We start from the raw sequence: 24,216 nt of genomic DNA on the forward strand, positions 1-24,216 counted from the left end.
CAGGGGACTCCCACCGAAGACAAAATAAAAATTGCACAAAGGAATTTCCCGCCCTGGATGTCGGGGAACGGAACAAGAAAGGACAAGAAACATTAAAATGACGAAAAAAGAAGACAGGGGCCATTTTGGTAAAATGAGAACCCTTAGGTGCCTTTACTGCAGCTGTGAACTAAGACCGCAGTAAAGGTGCACCAAATTAATACAAGGTATCGCTACAACCAGCCATTGAAGGTAAGCTTGTCCGTGTAACAGAATTGTTACAGGTTTAGTGTGAAAGGTGATACATTGCATCTCCCCAGCATTCCACATAAGGTCAGGTGTGCTGGTTCACCAAATAAAACGTAAAAGGGATCCAACGATCCTTTCTACCCTTGGGAACTGTAGTTCTCTCGAGATTAGCCAGAAAAAGTTAAAAGGGGAGCCACTGGGGCAACCCAGCAAAGTTGATAACTTTAAATAGACACTATGGAGAGTCTAGAAAATTACACACATAAAAAGAATAGAAGATTCCGTGAGTGTGGAAAAAGGTTCCCACTCACCTAGGTATAAGGAAAGGAAAAATAATCCACCAGTAAAGAAAAAAGTTATGGGGTTGACACAGGTCAGGAAGATTTACCATTTCCATGAAAATCTTACCCAACACATTATAATGGCAATAAGCAATAACCTGTTTTGGCAATTTGGAAAAATGTTCCCCTTCAAAGGACACGTTCCGTGTTTTACCCAAAGGGATCTCCTCACCACCCTGGGCCTGGTCTCCTCCCAGATGATCTTCCTGCAATACACCACCCCCAACGTCAGGATCCGGCATCATCAGTCTTTCCCTGGCCACCTTGGAGAAGACTTAAGGCAGGATTTCAGTGAGGGATCCGTAGGATTCTTCACACAACCCACCTCTAATACTAAAGTGTACCTGATGGTAAGGCATTATACACAGAGGCTAGGGGGTGGGAAGAAAAGGGAGCCCTAGATACACTAGAACAAAACATTCACCTACTCATACACAAGACCCAAAATGCCAACACAGAAAAAAGCCACAATAATTCCTAGACCTCGCACACATAGTAGCTGAAATGTTACACGTGTACAAAAGAGGGGTTAATGCTTGAACAGCCAAGCCCAGAGGGCCACAATAAGTTAGAATTAGATGACATTTGTAGACCAGACCCCTATGGTCTTAGAACACTCCTAGAAAACAAACAAATATGGGGGCGCTGTTGCGCAAGCACCAAGATGGCCGCGTGAGTTTGAGCTCCATCTGCCATACGGTCTTGAGAATCCAGGGCCCTTCCTAACACCCGCCAGCACCCTTTATCATCCGGGGCGACATTGTGGGTGTTGTTGCATGCCATGGGCTGCCTGTGGCTGCCTAACGAGCCATAGACACCGGCCGAACGCCCGGTCCGCTGTGCACAACCTGAGCCGTGCTGGCACTTGACCCCCACTGTTTCCCATGCTGCCCCCTTGCCCCAACTGAAGGGGGTCGAGAGGTGACACGCTCTGGAGGGGCCGCACTGTGAGCGCATCAGCACGGGGGCCGCGGGAGGGACACCGCGACCCTGGACTCCAGATCCGGCTCCTCCTCCTTGCTGCTGGAGCCGCTCTCATCTATCCCGCCTAATGTCCCTGCCGGGGCTCCCCTGCTGCAGTTTCTCCAGTGAGTTGATCGCTGGTCCTACAACGCTGATTGGCATTTGATTTCCCCCCTACCGATGGAGCGACCTGTGCTGAGGGGGCCCTTTGTTTTCCTGCTGTTGGCCGCCCCCTGCTGCCTGAATACGTTGGATGTGGCCTGCCATACCCCACACACCGTGACTGTCTCTTGCTCCTTGGAACCCTTGGCTGACATTGGACCTTGACCCCGAGACTGTGCGGGCCATTGCATCCCCCTCCTGAGGATGGTCTGCGCCAGTGTGGTGAGGTTGGCTGCTGGACTCTGTGTGGAGGTGCCCTGTGCCCCTGGACCCCCTCACCACTACTGCCCAACTGTTGTCGTGGGTGACCCAGGCTCCAGTGGACCTATACTGCTATGGAAGGTCCTATTCACTGAGGAGCAATCATTATACCCCCAACCCCCAAATAAACTGCAGGTCACCTGGTCTATCCATGTGGCGCCAGCTGCTGCGCTGCACTGAATCCTGGAGCGCTGGGTTACCACTGTGCTCCAGGCCTAACAACTACTGCTGGGATCCCGGGGGTCTGTGGAGTCTGCAGATGGTGTTCCGCTCTCATCAGGTCACCTTTAAGATTGTACTATAGACACTGGCCCTCACTCACTTACAGAGCTCATCATCCTCTTCAATCTGTGTAGCGTGAACTTCCATCCCTGCAGATCTTTTTCTCGGATACGCTGTGCCAGCTGGAGTGCCTCTCCTCGCGCTCATCACTTTTGGCCCCCTGGTGTTGTACCGTACCATACCATACCTGTAGTCCCACGAGACCATGACCAAGGGAGTGGGCCGGAAACAGAGGTCAATTAACATGATCACCAGGGCGGCGCCAAAACCGGCAGAGGCTCATGGGGAAGCTGATGCACTTCCATCGTCATTGGGGGAGCCCTCCGAACTCCAGAAGATTATTGAATATATGTGGGAGGTGTTCACAACCTTGCATACCAAGCTTGACGACATGAGCGGGACGATTAGCTCCATCAAAGCGCATATGGAGTAGGCCGACTCCCGTGTCACTGAAGTGGAAGCCAGGGTGGGCTCAGCCAAGGACGGCGTCACAGCACTAAGGGGTGTAACTGCACTAAGGGCCGAGGTCACCTCACTGGCCAGGCAGGTCCAGGCGGTCAGCAAAAAGAATGATGATTTGGAGTCCAGATCGCGGCGTAATAACCTACGCATAATCGGAGTCCCTGAAGAGAATCTCGACAGACCCATGGAGGAGTATGTGGAGCACATCCTTCTTTCACTGCTAGACAGTCCCAAGCTGTCTCCTCAGTTTGCGTTTGAACGAGCCCATCGCTCTCTTGCTGCGAAACCCAGACCTGGAGCTCCACCCGGCCTATAATAGCAAGAGTCCTTAACTATTTGGACAGGTACTCGTTACTTCGTGCCACCGGAACCAAGGGGGAGCTGAGATTAGGGGGAGCTGAGATTAGGGGGAGCCGAGATCCACCTTTACCCCGACTTTTCTGTCGGTGTTCACAGCAGGAGCGCAAAAAGAACCAGCTCCGCGAGGTGGGAGTCAGGTACTCCATTATATATCCAGCTAAGAACACGCTGAAAAGGTCTATTTTTTCACTATTGCTGAAGAAGCCTCCCAGTTCCACGAAGACCACTTCCCTGGCTGATTCCCAAGGACCTGTCAGACTACACTGGATCTCCCTAGACACCCATTGTGAGGGGACCACGACACCTACGCTCCGATGTGTGGTCCCCACAAATTCCCTCTGCGATCCATGTTATACTACTCCTTGAAAGCCTGAACTGTGCACCATATTTTGCCATCTACGTTTGCGTCTGTGTGGAAGCCGACCTTGGTCTACGCACAGCCCCCATGCAGAGTTGCAACTGTTGTTGTTGGGTTAATGACAGGTGGGGATTCACACCTCTGATTGGGAGATTTAGTTATGCTGAAGGCTGTTTTCATCTGGCTGTGGCCGGGCATTGATGCCATTTGTGTACTGACAAAATGGTTGTTGAAGAGCTGACATTCATAAACTTGAATGTTAAGGGGTTGGGCAACCCGGTAAAGATGTGTAAGTTACAGCTTTATGTTGCGCGTCATAAAAGCCAAGTTCTATTCTTGTCGGAGACGCATGCACTGGATGGTGGATGCAAAGCATTTGCTAGATCATGGGGTTCACAACAGTATTACACCACCTACTCTACGCAGAGCCGCAGGGTTTTGACCCTGATACATAAGTTCATCAGGTTTATCCACAAAGAGACACATACAGATCCCCGGGGGCGCTACGTCCTAGTATATGGTACACTTATGGAACAAGAGGTGGTTCTTTTAAATATATATGGCCTAAAAATAGATGATCCTAACTTCTTCTCACAGCTTCACACAATACTGGCCCGTTTTCCCCTGGTTTCCTATAGCGTGGGGTGGCGATTTTAATACCATTGTGGACAACAACCTTGATAGGTCAGCACTAAGACCCGTCAGCAAACCAGGGTGGCTAAGTCCATACTAGAAATACAGGCCTCACCTAGGGGTAGTTGACACATGGAGACTATTGCACCCACTGTCTCGTGCATTCTCCTTCTATTCTACATTGCAGGACTCGCATTCACAGGTTGACAGATGGCTACTCTCGAATACACTGGTCGGGCTGGTAGGACGCATGGAAATTCTACCCAGGACCTTCTCAGACCATTTCCCAATAACGCGGTCACTAACCTGGGTGGAGAAATATGGGTTGAAGCGATCATGGCGTCTTAAGCCAAATGCGCTCTTGGATCCTGTCTTCGAGGCCGTGCTGGGAGCAATTATTCATGAATACTTTGAACTCAACACCGGGTCAGTTGACTCGCATGCCTCCCTGTGGGAGGCCTTCAAGGCATGTACCGGTTGTGTTGCTCTGGCAAAAGAAGCTGGGATCCTCCGCTTGATCCGCAGGGCCATTCATGAGCACATTCCCCTGATTGAGAGAGGGGACGGGGTCCTGGTGCATACGACTCCGGAGGTCAATGAGGCGTTCGCTCCTTCTACGAAGCATTATATGCAAATACTGACACTGCATCTGTATCAGATATTGAGGCATTTCTTGATAGCCTCCCATTATCGTTGTTATTTGACGAAGCCGGAGAGAAACTAGCTCGGCCTATGACCACTGAAGACATCCTGAATGCCACTGATTCACTCTCAGCGGGGAATGCCCCTGGCTCCGATGGTTTTACTATGGATTTTTATAAATGCTATAGAGGACGCCTCGTACCTCGCGTATCTGCCATATGGGAGGAAGCATGTGCAACAGGTAAGCCCCACCCCCCCCCACTCCACATGAGGCAATAGTCTTGGTACTATTGAAGCCTGATGAGCCGCCTGCGCAAAGTGGCTCCTACTGTCCCTTCTGGCTGATTAATAGCGATGTAAAGATCTTCACCATGGTATTGTCCCTCCGCCTTGCCCCATACATGACATTTTTGGTTCACCCCGATCAGGCCGGATTCATACCAGGCCGCTCTACCTGGGGATTAACCTGGGGCGTCTTGTTAACATCTTGACCCTTATAGACCCAGAGGCAGAGGCGGTGGTAGCGGCACAAGACCTGCAGAAGGCCTTTGACTTAGTCTCTTGGGATATCTTGTGGGCCATCCTGGAGAGGTGCAATTTCGTCCCCCGTTTCCGATTGTAGGTGAAACTCCTATATGCTTACCCGGTCGCCAAGGTAAGCACCAATGGCCTTCACTCTGCCCAGTTCACTATTGCTAGAGGTACCAGGCAGGGCTGTCCCTTTTCTCCCCTGATTTTTACAGTGGCCATTGACCCCTTAGCAGACAAGATCCGCCAGAGACATAGCCATAGAGACATGAGACTACAAGTTGCAAACATACAACGCTCAGTTTGCCATTTGTGGTCTTGTCAGGACGATATTAAATATGAAATAAAAATCAGTCAAGTTCCAAGTAGTTCTGCATTGAGGGCCAGGACTGTGCAGCACAGTCCACACAGAACGTGCTAGACCCATTAGTAACTATGGGGCCTGTATTTTACCCTGCATGCAAACGTGCAACACGCAAACCCGAGTGCCTACAAGGTGTGACAGACAAGTAGCCTCTCCACCAATTGTCTGGAAAAGTGAGACGGTTACTGTGCCAAACTTACTGTAAATCCATGTGCACCTCCATCTTTGACAAAGTAAATCCCACTGCCAGCCTGGAAGAGGAAGGTGCCACTTTCTCTGTGATAGTCGAAGGCTGCAATGCCAACGGTTCCAATCCGCTTCCTCTCTCTGAGAAGCTCCTCTTCCCTGGAATAGGTCCTGTAATCTGGCATCGCCTGTGGGGAGAAATCGGAGACAAAGGTCTGAGGGCAGGGTAACATTTATATCGTTTTTAAGCAGGGCTCAACATTTGCACTCACCACTAACCATTGGCTAGTGATCATGGACTCTTGCCAAGTAAGAATGTGTGTGTGTGAATGTGTCTCTAAATGTGTGTTTAAAGAATTGACGGGAAAAGTGACTTTCTATGCCCGTCTAGTAACTTGTAATTTCTAGCCCTGCTTAAGTGCGTGAAAGAGACAAAGTAGGTTGAAAGAAAAGCAGGACAGGCACAAAAGGAAAACAGGGTTGGAATAGAATGAAAAACATCATAAAGGACAAAGACAAGGAGCACATGTGTTTGCAGTATTGATGGGAAAATAGTGTGTCAAACATATGAATGGAGCATGAGTTCATGAATGGATGGTTCCTCTTGCAATTCCTTCATCCTTGAAACAGAGGTTTGCATCCCAATGTCTGCTACTATTTGCTAGACTTGGCACATTTATTTTCATCATCATGAAAATAAATTGCAAATCACATCCAAAACTATGCCTATCTGGACACTGTGAATAGGTGCACAGCTTGTTCAATACATCTACCTGCCATAGCAACAAACCTGAAAGCCTGATCAATTTTGCCTAGGGCAAGAAGAGTTGGAGAAACGATTTGCATGAGCTCACATTGTGCAGATTCCGATCTGGAAATGACTCAATGGTTCCATTTTGACCAAATAGAAAGCGTGCATAAACCCTTCTGCCAGACTCTGGAAGGCAAATCCTGAATCAACGCATGAATTCTTAATTTTGTGGGTGAATCCTCAACACCATGAAATGCCAAAACACCATTATGAGAACACTCTGATATTTGTCACTTCTTGAGAACTACACGTGCAATGACAAGCGGTTAGTATTACACATTGGAATTTGCCAAAGATCTGCCGGTTTCACATTAGAGTGAATGAATGTGCCCATCCCTAGTTGATTAGTAACTACTGAGTAGCAAATTGAACAAGTTTGGTGGCCTCAGCTGAATTACCCTGGGAATTGTGAAGAATCCAGTGGAGCCATCAACTATTCCCCTGATTTGTCCTCCTCTCATGTGGCCAGGGGATGACAGCCGCTACCTGATACTAACATTGGGGGCGGCTATATGAGGGAGCATCACATGAGAGGAGACAACTACCGGGTGGCGGTGTGGACTCAGTCGGACGAGACGTAGTATCCCCTCCCTCCTTTCCCCTGATAAAGACCCTATAATACCCAAGTTCTTAATGGCTTATTGTCACACAACGGTTCCCCCTTATAGTAAAAGTCAGAAATGTCACTCCCATCTATGACACAAACACTCACAACTCATATATAACGTCTTCTGTTTCTGATGAATCCTAATGCAAGACTTTTCAACAACACCATTCAAGAAATATGTTAACATCTGTGGACTTCAACTCCCATAAACCCTCAGGTACTGAGACGGGGACGAGGATGCAAGAGTCTATGCAAACCAAAAGAGTGCTGTAGCCTAATGTGCAGGCTACTTGTTTAACTGGGCATTTAAAAATGGCATCCGCACTAGTGAAAAGGGCAATGCGGGAGAGAACCGTGCAGGAGAAATCAGTGGGAGAGAAGACATGCAAATGCAGACGGCAGCTTGCGAACACGAGACACACATACCGGTGTGGCGAGAAGGGAGGAGAGGCGTAGGAGGTGCACCTGAAGGACCATCGAAGCACTGGGAGCCGCAGAAGAGGTTGTGGAGGTATGGTCGTTCAGAGAGCAGCGCTCTCCGGACCAAGTCGCGGAGGAAAGCTGGTGAGTGATTGCAGAGCTGCAGGAAACGCTGGAAGGACATTCGCACAGTGAGGGAGCATCATCGCAGAGGCACACCAAGAGTCAGAGATGCTGGGAACGGTGAGCGAGTCTACTCAAAGCCGCTGGGGACCCCGGTGCATACCGACATGCATGCAACGAGTGACTGAATCGTAGGAGATTTCTAATACAGACAATACTCAAAAAGTAGTTTGAATGCAGACAAAACCCAATACCAATTCAATACCCAATAAGAGGAATATTTGAAAGCAGACAAGACAAAGTGCAGCAACAAACCCCAAGCAAGTACAGACGCATAAGATGCCAGTGTGGGGTAAAGCTTAATTAAGTGTTACTATAAACAGATACACTGAGCACCACATGACATATGCTACTACGGTATGGTGAAAAGGATGAGTGAAACAAATAAGAAGCCCTGGGCAGGCGAGTACACCAGGCAGCTAACATTGTGGGAAGATACCTGCAAGGGTAGTATACCAGGGGATTTGAGAAACCCATGATAGAACTCCTGGCAGGCAAATATGTCAGCACCTTTAGCTGTTTAAAGATTCCAACATTGTGGACAAATTCCTGGCAGGGGAGTACACCAGGCAATCCGCCAAAGTCACAAGGAGAGTTAAAGAAAGACTTATGGAATTTGTTTGAACAAGAACTTTTCAGTGAAGACACAAAGGAACTGTTGGATCAAGAAACATTCTTGCTATCCTGCCCATAAATCCAGGGGAAGGGAACCACCCTCTGAATCCAAGGGTCTTTCCTTGGAAAACACTTTTGTTTTATATTTTTGGTTATGAACACTTTTTGGTAACATGAAGTCAAATACATTTTCCTTGCACCCTTTGTTGCTCTGTTTCTAGTGTGAGGGTGGGTCAACTGGACACAAGGATGGCTTTCCAGTTATTGACTACTTGACACAGACAGATCTTTAGTTTAAGTTTCCTAGGTAGGGAAGTTCCTCTTTGGATTAGGACTAGGGAGGTGTTTTCCCAACCCACTTCTTTTTAATAAAATGTCTGACTGAGAGTAGCATAACTGTTGCCCGCCTCTCATTTCAGACCCCTCACAGAATGTTCTGCCTTTATTGCGTGTTTTTATTAGGAGGTTTCCCGGAACCACTACTGGAGCAGATAAATGTAACCAGTCTAATCCCTAACTGAGGAACAAATGTTCCAAAATGTTCCAGATACATTCCCCAGTGTAGGTTGCTTTAGGGGAGTTCCAAAAGTGCTCCCATAGGGATTAAAGGGGCTCAATGTGGTAGTTGGTACTTTAGTCAATTTGCAGAATTTAAAAAGTAGATTTTCTGCAAAGGAAGCAGCAACTACCAATCCCAGCCAGACAGGGGGATCCCAGACAGGGTCATATGCCAACGTTCCACCACCACAGCAAGTCACAGCAAGGCTAGCTGCTAGGTAGGACTTTACCCCCAAAGTTCACAAAAGGGGGACGAGGGGGTCTTCAAAACCAGAATGCAAATCAGCCCCTCAGACCCAGATCAGAACAAATAACGACTCCAAGAAAGTATTGTCTGTTGGGGACAAATGATCTCACCCTAGGCACTGGAGGTACAGGGATCGTAGGTGCACACTGACAATATTCTCAGCAGGATCTAGTGAGTCAACAATTTCCATTTCCGTTGTCAACTCAGGATGAGGAATGTCGGTATTCACTTCCACATAACTGGGCGTCACAGGCACGATGAGCAATTAAAGTGAACATACACAGGGTTGGCAGACATAGAACAGGACCTTGATACTCAGTCTTCAGCAGGACTTCTCCTTCTTGATAGAGCAACAGCAGCAGAGCAGTAAAGTCAAGGGCCCAAGAGAGGCATTAACTGAGAGTGTCACAACACCAGCATGTAGGCAACAAGAGAAGTGCCATCTTCAGATGCTAATGCCAGTTTCATACCGTGAATTGTCAGAGCTCCAGAAGGACAGCCTTGGAGATGCAAGATTCAGAACCAGTGAGGCCAACCAGTTCAAGTGAGGAATGCACCATCCAAGGTCTCCCCTGTCAGCAGAAGAGCAGTGCTCCCCTTGCGTTACATACATTGATCAACAGCAATCCCTGTAGCAGTCTTCCAGCGGCCCTCTGCAGCTTCTCATCTTTCGGATTGTTGGCTGGCTCCAATGGTGGACTGAAGAAAAACTCCAGGTATACAAAATCCTGAGACCACTTACTTGAGGACTTGCTACATTCAAACGCAGCAGCCAAATCATGGACAGCCAGCACAGGCGCAGCTAGGATTTCACACAAGCTCCACAATGTATACTGGTGCAGTCTGCAGGCCCTTACCTGGCCTGAATCAGTTCAATGCACACAAATGTTAAATTCCCGGGCTAGGGCAAGCCATGGAGTGAGGCTTAAAAAGACTTCAAACTCTGGTCAGAGTCAACAAACACCAGATACGAGGCCCTTTCGCTTTTAACCTTTATACTTCGACTCTCAACATGGAACAATGGGTCTCAGTTACTCAACAACCCACCTGAGCGATTGTGACTTAATCCTATGCCATTAGGATCATCCTCTTTTTTTTACCCCCACTAACCAATACTAAAACTCTCCATACTCCTGCAAACGCACCACAGCAAACCAACTATGCCACTCGGCACAAAGCTTTAACACCCCCCCCCCACACTGACACCAAACTGCAGAACTCCACACCTCTTCCAATAACATACACAATCCTCAACAGGGCCAATGCATCCTCACGCCATATCTCACAAGGCCTCCCATATAGCCACAAGTGCCTGCACGCCCAACAACCCATACCACCTAGATAGAAACACACAAGCAATGACCTTATTTTCCAAACTGAAACTACCATCACTGCAGCAAAAATACTTGTGCTCTCTCCTTATTCTACCACCAACAAACCCATCCCTTCTCTTATTTTCCAATCTGACAGAGTGCCCGGACACCATTCGAGTGGCAGTAGAGCATGTTAGGGAGAATTTTCATTTTGGTGCTTAATTCCTCCCACCTTAGAGACCCCCAGCTATTTTGCTGGACTTTTTAATTTTAACCCTGGTGTGAGTGTGCCCTTTCTCTCACTCGCTCATGTGTTTTTGACCTGATTTGGATTATGTGTTTCTTTTGTTTTTGGAGTCTGACAAACTCCACAGGCATCTGCTTTGTGTATGGTGACACACAGCACCTTCAGTGCAGTGTCACTGAGAAATGCTTTAGATTTCTCATAAGGTTTAAATATCTTTTCTTGGGTGAACTGCTGTTACCAAGAATAGTAAGGTGAAATTGACTTTACTTACCTTTTCTCTTTGTAAATCCTGCACATCCCATTTTATGGGGAGTGTGAGTGCTGGGTAGTTACGTAGTAGCCCCTGATCCTACCTACTCATGTAACATTTTTTATGTTACCCTCACTACTTTAAATGGCTGGTGGCTGTGGTTTAATTTTCCTACCATTGTGCTTTTCTACTGCAGGCTGAATCCTCGGCTGCCGTATAGCACCCATTGATATTGATATTTTATTTATATTGCGCTCGTACACAAGTGTTTCAGAGCACGACAAAGCAAGTTGAGGAGAACAAGGGAGAACAAAAAACAACGATCTTACTAGGCCCAGTGACATTGGGAACGTGCAAGTGCATCGGAGAGGGAAAGCGGAAAAGTGCATGGAAGGGGGGATAGGAGGGAAGGGGAGTGGAAAGTGCTGCGCATAGGAAAAACAAATAAATAATTAAAAAAAAATAATAACAGAGGTAGTGCAGCCAACGAGTGGCAAGTCCTGGGTTTAAGGCAACAGACAGGGTGTCTTTGGTAAGTGCAAGAAAAAAAAGGGGGTGGCTGTATGGTTACAGATACAGACCACAGTGCAAGGGATTGCCAGGAGGTAGTGCGAGTGGGTGGCAGGGTGAGCAAAACCTGGGCCCGGAGGACAGAGGGTGGCCAGGTGCACGATGCAGAGAGAAAAAAGATCAGCAGGGGAGAGGAGGGCGAAGGCAGAAGCAAAGGAGGAAGGTCTTGAGGTGCTTCCGGAACCAGAGATGGTTCTCCTCAAGTTTCAGAGTGGCAGGGAGGCTGTTCCAGACAGAGGCCCCAGCCGAAGACAGATCTACTCCCAGCATGTTACTTTGAAAAACGGCTGACCCTGAGGGAGTTAGAGGTAGAGAAGCGAAGAGCTCAAGAGGGAAGGTAAATTTGCAGAGGGATAGCTGGAGGTATTTTGGACACAGGCCCCAGAAAGCCTTTTGGACAATGCAGAAGGTTTTGAATTTAATCCTTCCATCCACTGGCAGCCAATGGAGAGATTCCAGAGCTGGAGAGATACGATCCCAAGGCTTGAGGCCAAGGACAAGTCTTGCTGTCCTGTTCTGGATTAGTTGCAGAAGGCAGAGAGTAGAGGCAGGTAGATTTAGAAAGAGGCCGTTACAGTAGTCCAACCTAGAGAGAACCAGAGCTTGGGAGACAGTGAGCTTCTAGGGGAAGGAGAGGAAAGGAAGAGTACCTCTGAGAAGGTGCAGTAGAAGTTTGACTTTTTAGAGACATCAGAGATGTGGCGGAGAAGGAAAATGTGGAGTCAAAGAAGACTCCGAGGTTCTTAGCCTCGCAGGTGGGGGTAGGATGAGGGCCAAGGAAGGCCAGCCAGAGAGTGAGGGGAAAGGATCGTGAGGGTGTGCCGATGAGGAGGATCTCTGTCTTGCTGGCATTCAGACAAAGATCGTTGGCGGCACACCAATCTTGAATGGCAGTTAGGCAATCAGAGAAGGAGAGGAGGTGGCCAAGGGCAGCCTGAAATTGAGTTCAGGGTCGTCAGCATAGCATAGGAAATTTGACCAGAAAATGGCAATGCAGTGAGCGAGAGTTGCCAGGTATTGGTTGAAAAGCCAGGGCGAGAGGTTAGACCCCTGGGGAACACCGCAGGTAGAGAGGGAGACAGATGACAGGAAGGACCCACGTTGGAGCTGGGAGGGTCGATCAGAGAGGAAAGTGGTCAGCCAGGCCAGTGCCTGATCAGTGATACTCAGGTTATCACGGAGACGGTTGAGCAGGATGGTATGTTTGACCGTGTCGAAGGCAGAAGAGAGATTTTACAAAATTAATGCTTATTGAGTGCCGGTAAGAAAGCTCAGCGGGTTGATCGCTCGCTGCTGCGATCTGCCGGTTGCAGGTTCGAATCCCGGCAAGGCCAACTCAGCCTTTCATCCTTCCGAGGTCGATAAACGAGTACCAATTTAGGTTGGGTGATATTGTATGTAAATATGTGATCTGTAAAGCGCTTTGGATTAAAGCGCTATATACATAATACATCATTGTCATTGTCATTATTGAAAACAGCTGGAATGAAGAGAATTGAGGGGTACCACGCTCAAATGTTTCACTTCCTTCTACAAGGCAAGACCCACTGGGAGGTCAGAGATTCCGAAATAACATGCATGGCCAACCACCTATAGTGGTTGCGCAGTCTACAGACAGTGTGGACATTTGGAGACTTTGGCAGGAGACAGAAACATTCCATGTCACCATATTGAGTTCTAGGCTTCCCTTTTAAAATTCACTTGTAAGAGGCTCTTACATTTCATTTATTCAATTAACTACCATTACATTGGCTAACAATAATATAAATATCAGAAACCCAGCATCACTGTTAATCAAGACTACAACTCCCATAATACCTTTGTTAAAACGAAGTGAGTGTTCCGACTGCGCCACTGGAGCACCAATTGTGGAATATTTGGAACTCATTCATCACCATAATCCTCCCCGGACAATGCCCATTCATATTTTTGTCTTTATTTTCCGTTTGTGAAATTAAATAAGGCATGTCAAGTCTTGCAAACTACATATCCCATAATGCACCTTGTGGCAGTTCTCATTCCCTGGCCAATTCTATGCAGCAGTCTTAGAACTACATTCCCCAGAGGCCTTTGAGATCAGTGCTGCTTTCACTTTCCCAGGACCAGAGGGAGGGTGCAGATTACCTTCAGGTGTGGCGCTCCAGGCGCTGCTAATGAGCCTGCTTCTGCACAGTGCTTGCCACTATTTAGGCAGCTGCCTGCAGGAGCACAGGGCTCTTGCATGGAGTTTGCTGCCAGCACCTTGTGCTTTGATCCTTGCATGTCTGCTGTGTCCTGTTGCTTCCAGAGCCTGCTCCTGTTCCAGTGCCCTGTGCTCCATGCCTTGCAGCCCTGCTACTCTGCTTACACGCCCCCGCCTTCTGCCCTGAACCTCTGTGCTTCCTGCACTGGAGCCCTGCTGCCCTGCTTTCAGTCTTCTGTTCCCTGTCTGCAGCCCCCTTGCTCTCTACCACCTATCATCTTGTTCTTTGCCTGCAGTATTTAGTTTAGTTTGTTTATTTGTATAGCGCAGCCAAACCCTGGGGTAACTGGGAACATTAGTCTTGTAGAACAACATAGGTTACAGAAGGTTGCACATGCGAAAGACAGCAGAAGGCAATACAATAAATAGCATAAGGGAACAGGTTACAGGATGGCCCATGACAAAGGTTACAAATTGGACCGGGTTACAGATTGTTCTGCAGCTGTATATAACACAGAATTAACAGGGTGAAAGAATTTGCTGAGGGCAGGTAGCAGGTTATTGCCGAGTTGTGATCAACTCCTTCACCTTGGCTCTGAACGACCAGAACAGACTAGCTTCCCCCTGCCATTTTCAGGTTCAACTTCGGAATGTTTCGATGGTACAGATATGGGGTTCTGGTCGGTCTGGAGGAGCTTTGTCTGGTGAATTTATCTGATAAGTAACGTGGGGCTGTCAGGGCGAGGCATTTGTGTGGGATGACGAGAGAGCGCAATTTGATTCTATCACGGATTGGGAGCCAATGAACCTCCTTTCTGATGGAGGAGATGTGAGTCTGGCGGGGAATATTAAGGGCACATCTGAGGGCATTATTCTGTAGAATCTGTAGTCTGTTCAGTTTGTGATTAGTGGAACCAAGGAAGAGTGTGTTGCAATAATCCAATCTAGACAGTATCAGTGCCCTAGCCAAAGTGAGGCAGCTGTTGGTAGATAAGAATGGTTTACAGGCATTGATAAGTTTATTATTATAGGCTGTGGATGAAATAGTAGGGTTTATTTGTTTTTTGAGCGAAAGTGTGGAGTCGAGATACACACCCATCGTTTTGACTTCTTTTGAGACTTTTATGATATTGCCATCAATAGTGATGGACTGATACCTGGGTTGAGTTTGTTAAGGCGGGCCTGGGAACCGACGATAAGGAGTTCCGTCTTGTCGTCATTTAAGCAAAGGCTGTGGGTGGCCATCCAGGCTTGGATTTCAAGGTAGATTTTATTTATCTTTGCAACATCTTTCTCATAGCTCCCAGTGAGCATAATGAGGACCTGGGTGTCGTCAGCATAGTTTGTATATGTGACACCCAAGTCGTCAAGGCGGTCAAAGAGGAGCTTGGTAAAGATGTTGTAAAGCGTGGGGGATGTTAGGAAAGATTTCCTGATTGTATGTAATTTTCACTCCATGTGTCAACCCCAAAACTTTTTGCTGCCGTTTTTTTTTTGTGTAGATATTTTTATTGTTTTTCAACACGAAAGGCATTGCTATTATATCAACCCTCGTACCACCAACAATTCCTCAGTGTTTCACATATTTGGCATTAAATAACAGTGTTAAGTACCAATTATATGGTACAATATGTCTTCAGTTGATTAATCGGGGGTAATGAGAGAGAAGAAGGGAGAAAGAGAGAGACCAAAAAAAAATGTTTACAAAGTTAAGTTCATTGAGTCAGTTATCTCTCCTTTAACCAATCAGAAGCATGAATTCATTAAGCAATATTAGATATCAAGAGTTAATAAACATGACTACCATGGATGCCCATTCTCTATCAAAAGTGCATGAGTGCAGAGCTAACAAATCTACAGTCAATTCAGCAATTCATGAAGTGCTTCAAGAGTTGTGGTTGGAAGAACATGTGCTCTTTATCTTTTTGCTGCTGTTTTACACCCTGATCTAGACTTTGCCAGAGAAGCGCAGCCTTCAGCTGCACTCCTCTGGGCTTTCGCTCAATTCTTATGGGGAAACTGACATGCCCTTAAGACAGTCAGTACTGGGAGACTTTGTTTCCCTTAGTCCTTTCCTCAGGTTGCAGCTTTTGTGCAACATGAAACAAGAGTGCACTGCAACTTACTTTACCGCGCTCTTGGGTCTCTAGTCATTCCAAAGGCCCTAGAAACTCTCGCTGGACTTATCATGAACTGTGCAGGTGTGTCACGGACAGGACTGGTGGCAGCTATCGTTTCTCTTGTGTTTGGACCCTTTTTTACCATGTTATCCGCGCTTACCGCGTTAGGCACGAATAAGTGGCCTAGCTCCAAAATGGCCATGCTACGAGGTTCTTTGTCCTGTCCTTTGGCCATCTTGCCCCTTCACCTTGCCCAGGTCGAGCCGACCCGGGTCAGTCTGTATTTGGTCATGCACTTTCCCGGGAAACCCAAAGCTTTCGCGGGCTTCTGCATGCCTTGTGTGTATGCCTCCAGGATGTGGGCTGGGATGTCTGTTCCCAATACACATCCTGGGTGCCAGAGAGTCTGGAGTGTCCTGAATGCCTGGGACCACCGTGGTCCGTGATAGGTCCACGTATGGTGTGAGTGTTTGTGAGCAGATCTCCCATTGGGTCCTCTCCGTTTTGGCGCAAAGGGAACTTTGGATAAGAGGAGGCTGGAAACACCACTACCATGTTGATCGCCTGAGTTCACACCGAACGAGGGATAAGGAGCCAAGTATCCTGCAACAAGAAGCTGAGTCGAGGAACTGCTGGTGACCCGCTGAAGATTTGGCACCCTGAACCGCTGTCGTCCTGCGAGACCCCTCTGCATCTGATCATCCTAGAAGGTCTGCGAAGGCGCTTCGACCCAATGGAATAGTGGGATCAATTATTCCCGGCACCTTCATCAAACCCAGCAAGTAAGCCTCTTCCGAAGTGTCCCTGAGCCAACCAGTGGGCTGACCAGCTTACGCAGGACGTTTTGCTCTGTCACCGCTGCTGTTTCGGGGAAGCCCTCGAAACTTGGTCTACTGCTTGCTCTGCATCCACGGCACCCTCACACCGAATTTCGTACACTTGACATTCCCAGGTCTGAAGTGAGACGAGTGCGCCCGGACCAGAGTAAACGCGGTTGCCATGTTGCCCTCCTGTGGTAACAACCTGTGCACGTTTGCTGCATTTGGGAAACCCTCGACCCTGCATCCTGCTACACGGAATCTACACGGTATTGAGACGTCCTGATTATCACATCTGAACCTGCCAGCAACGTGAACTGAACTGGAGAAGTCTGGGTCTGCCTGCGTCGGGGACCGGTGAGTAGTCCATACCCCAACCGGTGGCCTCTCGCGCAGGAGCCAGTTTCTTTTCTACTGCTGTTGCGAAATAGCGACTCTATCCCGCACTCTCACCCTGCCTCTGCCCACAAGTGGAGGCCTTGCAAGAGTAGTGGGGACTTGTTCTTCATCGCTTCACTCACCTTCCTGAACTGCCAGAGACCCTTGAAGAGACCCTATTTTGTCCATTGGCACAAGCGCGTGCAGGTACTTTTGAGCATAAGGCTCCTCTCTTCGTAGGGCTCGGACTTCCTCCTAGTTAGGTGTATTTCTGATGTCGAACTGGGTCTAATGATTACTTGCACTGCCGGTTTTCCTCCTCATCTAGATGGTCTACATACTACGTGCTCATAACTCCTTAGACCCCTCGGTCTTGTATATATATTGTATTGATTGTGATGTGTTGGTTTACTTTAGTATTATTGTGATTCTTTGCTATGGTCTATGTTACAAAGGCCTTGTAATAAATGTGTCTATATTTTTAATGTAACACCTGTCTGGAGTAATTTGTAAGTGTCCTTGCTTTGTGTGCTCATTGAGGTCTTTCAGTCACCCTAACCCCTCTTGAGACTTAGTCTTGACCGCCGCCATCGCTACCCTGATTGGTCTGGCTTGTCCAGAGGTTACCCTGTTCCAATGAACTAGGCTGGCCTTCTGAACATCTGCCCCTCAGGTCAGAGTTCAGAAATCCATCTTAACAAAGAGGTGTACAGCGGGTGGGATAGGACTGAAGGTATCCAGTGTTGCGCACGAGCAGAGGCATTTCGAGTTATTCCTACCAGGACACATAGAGAATTGTCATAGTATAACTTTTTAAAGGCCATAGTCCTATCTAACAGTATGGAAACAAGTACCTTCTTAACTTTAAATGCTTCTAAATCCGAAATATTGAAAAAGATGCGTGCTGAGGGAGGTGTCTCCTCTCAAGGCACCAAAATGGAAATGATCCAAAGAATCATGGCCTGGCAAGAAGCTCAGCTTAGTGCTATAGCTTCAGAGGACAGTGCAGAAGGAGGTGGGGCTGCTCTCACTGGTAGAACTGACAGTTCTGTCGCTGCACTGGTCCACAGCGACCATGTGGACAGGGAGGATGAAATGTCCAATGTTTCCTCTGCCAGTGCTGATGGGGCGGCCATACTTGAATTCAAGAAGCAAGAACTGCTGTTTAGGCAGAAGGAGCTTGAGTTCAATATGGCCAAACTAAAAATCGAACAGGCAGAAAAACAAAAAGACAGGGATCACCAGTTGGAACTGGCCAAGCTTCAAGTTGCCAATGGATCCAAGGGTCCTGGACATGGGTCTGTGGCCTCCTCTCATCCAAGGTTTCCAAAAGATCTGCTCAGTGTGTATGAGGAAAATAATGACATTATGGACTGGCTGAATACGTTTGAGTATGCATGTGAAGTTCAACAAGTTGACAATGCTGATAAGATTGCCTGGTTACTCACTAGACTGCCCCATTCTGGCTGCAGTGCCATTATGGAAATGTCGAAAGCGGGGAGAGCAGATTTTGCAATGTTGAAGCAGACTCATTTTCTCAGTTTGGAAAGACTCCTGCCCAATACTTAAAAAGATTCAGAGAGTATAAGAAAAAAGAAGGTGGTACTTGGGTATTTTATGTAACTGAATCCTTAAAAAACTTGACTGGCTGGGTCGAAGGTTATAAGGTTTCTACCTTTGAAGGTATGACAAGTCTTGGAACATATTTTTGCATCTTCTTCCCCTGAGCTTAAGCAGCATTTGGCAGATTCAAAGGAGATAGATCCTAAGAAGCTTGCCATTACAGCAGATTTATGGGCGTCACATCGAGTGTCCCATAAGGACAAGACTCATCCTGGTAAGCAGGAGGAAGGGAAAAAGTCCAAAGATAAGGAGGGTGGGGAAACTGATAAATCTTCTTCCCAAAAGGGCCACAAAAAGAAAAATAAGGGTAAGACACAAGAGAACTCACAGGGTAGTGGAGGGCAGCCTCCGAAACTGACCATGTGAAGGGGGATCCCAGATGTAAGGTCAAAACCTTGGGGGTCCACTCTGCTAATCTGGGCTTCTCCTCCTACGAGGAAGAAGAGATTACCGGAGCATCCTTCTCCTCATACTCCTTCCCCAGTGGGATAGAAGCTGAGGTAGTTTTAGTTTCCCTGGGTTCCTGGGAGCCTAATGTCCCAGAGGCTTATGCTAGGATTCCAGATAACACCAAGCACTACTTTAAGGACAGTGTGCTGATCAATGGAGTAGATACTCCAGCTCTTAGGGATAGTGGGTACAGTCGAACTGTAGTGGATTCTACCTTGGTAGACCCAGAGGAAGTTGCCAGAGCTACTCTGATGCCCACTAAGTTGGCTGACGGCCCACCTCTCATGTTCCCAGTAATATCTGTAAATCTTACTATCAATGGTACAGCAGGCAGGATTCCAGTGAGCATTCAGAGGAGTGTCCCAGGAAAGGTCTTGTTGGGCAATGATCTCAGAGCTTGTGGAAGATGCTACTGACAGACCCTGCACAAGGTCTCAAACGAGGGCAGCACTGGCCAAGACGAATGCTCTGCCCCAGCCAAAGGGGAAACCCAAGGCTAAAGGAGTCAAGGAACCAAGAAGCGGGAAGAGAATATTCCCCCGAACTCACCTGCCACTGAGGTGGAGGTAGTTGGTCAATCACCTGGACCTGACGAGGAGGTGGTGATGCCTGAAGTATTTGACCCCAATGACCATCCTGAACTAAACAATTTGTTAGTAGAAGGTGGTCCTGACAGGGAAGAATTCAGTAAAGGCCAACGTGAGTGCCCATCTCTGGAAGGCCTAAGGAGACAGGCCTGCTCCCAGCTTGAGGGTGAACCTCCTGGGAAGCATCGGATTTATTGGGAAGGTGGACTCCTGTATAGTGAGCCCAGAGTCTACGGAAGAAGACCATAGGAGGTTGGTGGTTCCCCTTGCTGTAAGACCCTTCCTCCTGCAGCTGGCGCATGAAGTGCCCCTTGATGGTCACCTTGGTATTAAGAGGACCAAGCAAATGTTATCCATGCACTTCTACTGGCCCGAGATGGGGGTGCAAGTAGAAAGTCACTGCAGGAGTTTTGCCTCCTGCCAGTTATCTGTTAAGAGAGGTTCAACAATCCAAGCTCCATTGGTACCACTCCCAGTTGTGGGAGTACCATTCGAGAGGGTAGGGATCAACATAGTTGGTCCCCTTGACCTCCAAACATCGTCAGGCAATAGGTTTATCCGGGTATTGGTAGACCATGCCACCAGATATCCTGAGGCCATCCCATTGAAAACTGTGTCTGCCAAGTCCATCGCAAAAACTTTACTCAGCATCTTTACTAGGGTTGGCTTCCCTAAAGAAGTTGTGTCTGACAGAGGCAGCAACTTTATGTCGAAGTATATGCAGGCTATATGGAAAGAATGTTGGGTCACCTACAAGTTTTCTTCCGCATACCACCCCCAGACCAATGGTCTGTTGGAACGGTTTAACAGGACCTTAAAAAGTATGATTGGGGCTCTGGAAGAACCTCTAAGAAGAAAATGGGATCTTCTTTTACCATGCTTAATGTTTGCCTACCGAGAGGTACCACAGGAGGGTGTTGGCTTCAGACCCTTCAAACTTCTGTTTGGTCACCCTGTGCAGGGACCCTTAGCCATAGTCAAGGAGGGATGGCGGATGCCCACTCCCCCTATTACTACCAACGTAGTAGACTATGTGTTAGGGCTCAGAAAAAGGATGGTGCTCCTGATGGGTCTGGCTAGTGACAAGTTGAAGGAAGGACAGGCTCTGGTGAAACATTGGTATGACCAGAAAGATTCCCTCGTCAACTTCACACCTGGTAAGCAAGTCCTGATCATGAATCCCATAAGGCCTAGAGCTTTACAGGATAAGTGGTCAGGCCCTTACACAGTGGTGGAGCCACTGGGTGAGGTCAACTATTTAGTGGACATTGGAAGGCCTGGACAGGCTCCAAAAGTGTTCTATGTAAATAGGCTGAAGGCTTTCATCCCAAGAGTTGAAATCGCAGCACTGCTATTGGCTTCAGATGTTGAGGAAGAGGTGTCTGAACCTCTCCCTGACCTGTTTCAAAGCGGTCCTTCAGATAGCTCCTTTGAGGGTGTCTGAGTGGCCCCGCACCTGACTTCTGATCAGCAGGCTGAGGTGAAGAGTTTGCTTAGGCAATTATCCCCCCCTGTTTTCACAGTCCACTGGTTTGACACCTTGGTGCAAACATAACAGACACAGGAGACAGTGTACCTACCAAAAGTAGGGGATACAGGATGTCAGACAAAGTACGGTCTTACATTAAGACGGAGGTCAACAAAATGTTAGATCTTGGGGTGATTGAACCCTCCAGTAGTCCTTGGTCCAGCCCTGTGGTTTTGGTTCCAAAAGCAGGCACTTCTGAATTGAGGTTCTGCGTGGATTACAGGGCTTTGAATGCTGTTACCAAGACAGAAGCACACCCCTTGCCTCGAACAGATGAGCTGGTGGATATCTTGGGTGCCTCCAAGTACCTCAGCACATTTGACCTCACTGCAGGCTATTGGCAAATAGCCCTCACAGAACATGCCAAGGAGAAGACAGCGTTCTCAACTCCAGAAGGTCTTTACCAGTTCACTGTAATGCCTTTTGGGTTGAAGAATGCACCTGCCACTTTCCAGAGGCTTGTGAATCATGTGTTAAATGCATTCTGTCTTGCATATATAGACGATATAGCAGTTTTCAGTCCCACCTGGGAAGACCATGTGAAACACCTTGGGATTGTGTTACAGGCTCTTCAGAAAGCCTACTTGACCATAAAGGCCAGTAAATGCCAGATTGGACAAGGTTCAGTGGTTTACCTTGGACATGAAGTAGGCGGAGGGAGGATACAGCCCCTACCCAGTAAAGTACAAGCAGTACAAGACTGGCCTACCCCCACTACACAGACCCAAGTGAGAGCCTTCTTAGGACTCACGGGGTATAACAGAAATTTCATGGCAGACTATGGCATCATAGCTGCCCCTCTGATTGCTCTCACCACTCCTAAGAAACCCAAGAAGGTAACTTAGACTGAAGAGTTTGAGAAGGCCTTCAATGGCTTAAAAGACTCCTTGTGCCAGGCCCCTGTCCTCAGGGCCCCTGATTACCAAAGACCTTTTATTGTGCAGACAGATGCCTCTGACACTGGGATAGGAGCTGTACTATCACAAGTAGATGAGAAGGGTAAGGAACACCCTATTGGTTTCATTAGTCACCAGCTTAAGGACAGAGAGCCCAGATGGTCCACAGTAGAGAAAGAATGTTTCTCTGTTGCTTAGGTGGTCCATAAGTCTATAAGGCTTTGACTTCACTATTGAGCATAGGCCAGGTATCCAACATAGCAATGCTGATGGGTTGTCTAGAATGTTTAACCGACCTGAACAAGAAACTCATCCAGGGGTGGATTAGTTCCCCCCCTGTCTTTAGTCTGGGAGGGACGAGTGTTAGGAAAGGTTTCATGATTGTATGTAACTTTCCCTCCATGTGTCAACCCCCAAACCTTTTGCTGCTATTTTACACCCTGATCTAGACTTTGCCAGAGAAGCGCAGCCTTCCGCTGCACTCCTCTGGGCTTTCGCTCAATTCTTATGGAGAAACTGCCATGCCCTTAAGACAGTCAGTACTGGGAGACTTCGTTTCCCTTAGTCCTTTCCTCATGTTGCAGCTTTTGTGCAACATGAAACAAGAGTGCACTGTAATTTACTTTAACGCGCTCTTGGGTCTCTAGTCATTCCAAAGGCCCTAGAAACTCTCGCTGGACTTATCATGAACTGTGCAGGTGTGTCACGGACAGGACTGGTGGCAGCTATCGTTTCTCTTGTGTTTTGAACCCTTTTTTGCCATGTTATCCACGCTTACCGCGTTTGGCACGAATAAGTGGCCTGGCTCCAAAATGGCCATGCCACGAGGTTCTTTGTCCTATCCTTTGGCCATCTTACCCCTTCACCTTCCCCAGGTCGAGCCGACCTGGGTCAGTCAGTATTTGGTCATGCACTTTCCCAGGAAACCCAAAGCTTTCGCGGGCTTCTGCATGCCTTGTGTGTATGCCTCCAGGATGTGGGCTGGGATGTCTGTTCCCAATACACATGCTGGGTGCCCGAGAGTCTGGAGTGTCCTGAATGCCTGGGACCACCGTGGTCCGTAATAGGTCCATGTATGGTGTGAGTGTTTGTGAGCAGATCTCCCATTTGGTCCTCTCCGTTTTGGCGCGAAGGGAACTTTGGATAAGAGGAGGCTGGAAACACCACTACCATGTCGATCTCCTGAGTTCACACCAAACGAGGGATAAGGAGCGAAGTATCCTGCAACAAGAAGCTGAGTCGAGGAACCGCTGGTGACCAGCTGAAGGTTTGGCAGCCTGAACCGCTGTTGTCCTGCGAGACCCCTCTGCATTTGATCGTCCTAGAAGGGCTGCGAAGGCACTTCGACCCATTGGAATAGTGGTGTCAACTATTCCTGGCACCTTCATCAAACCCTGCAAGTAAGCCTCTTCGGAAGTGTCCCTGGGCCAACCAGTGGGCTGACCAGTTTACGCAGGACGTTTTGCTCTGTCACCACCGCCGTTTCGGGGAAGTCCTCGAAACCTGGTCTACTGCTTACTCTGCGTCCACGACACCCTCACACTGAATTTCGTACACTTGGCATTCCCAGGTCTGAAGTGAGACGAGTGTGCCCGGACCAGAGTAAACGCGGTTGCCGTGTTGCCCTGCTGTTGTAACAACCTGTGCACGTTCGCTGCATTTGGGACACCCTCGACCCTGCATCCTGCTACACGGAATCTACACGGTATGAAGACGTCCTGATTATTGCAACTGAACCTGCCAGCAACGTGAACTGAACTGGAGAAGTCTGGGTCTGCCTGCGTCCGGGACCGGTGAGTAGTCTATACCCCAACCGGTGGCCTATTGCGCAGGAGCCAGTTTCTTTTCTACCGCTGTTGCGAAATAGCGACTATCCCGCACTCTCACCCTGCCTCTGCCCACAAGTGGAGGCCTTGCATGAGTAGTGGGGACTTGTTCTTCATCACTTCACTCACCTTCCTGAACTGCCCGAGACCCTTGAAGAGACCCCATTTTGTCCATTGGCACAAGTGCGTGCAAGTACTTTTGAGCATAAGGCTCCTC

General features: G+C 48.2%; 1 protein-coding gene across 1 annotated transcript in view; it reads right to left on the reverse strand.

The window, feature by feature from the left end:
* Positions 1 to 24,216, reverse strand: part of DPP8 (dipeptidyl peptidase 8) — a 263,369-nt gene that overhangs the window by 183,247 nt on the left and 55,906 nt on the right. Inside the window, exon 4 of the mRNA XM_069625113.1 lies at positions 5,785 to 5,958. Coding sequence (XP_069481214.1) covers positions 5,785 to 5,958 — 174 coding nt within the window. The remainder of the gene's footprint in view (positions 1 to 5,784; positions 5,959 to 24,216) is intronic.

This window comes from Ambystoma mexicanum, chromosome 11, assembly GCF_040938575.1.
Source record: "Ambystoma mexicanum isolate Mex_15411 chromosome 11, UKY_AmexF1_1, whole genome shotgun sequence".
In the NCBI taxonomy this organism is placed as follows: domain Eukaryota; kingdom Metazoa; phylum Chordata; class Amphibia; order Caudata; family Ambystomatidae; genus Ambystoma; species Ambystoma mexicanum.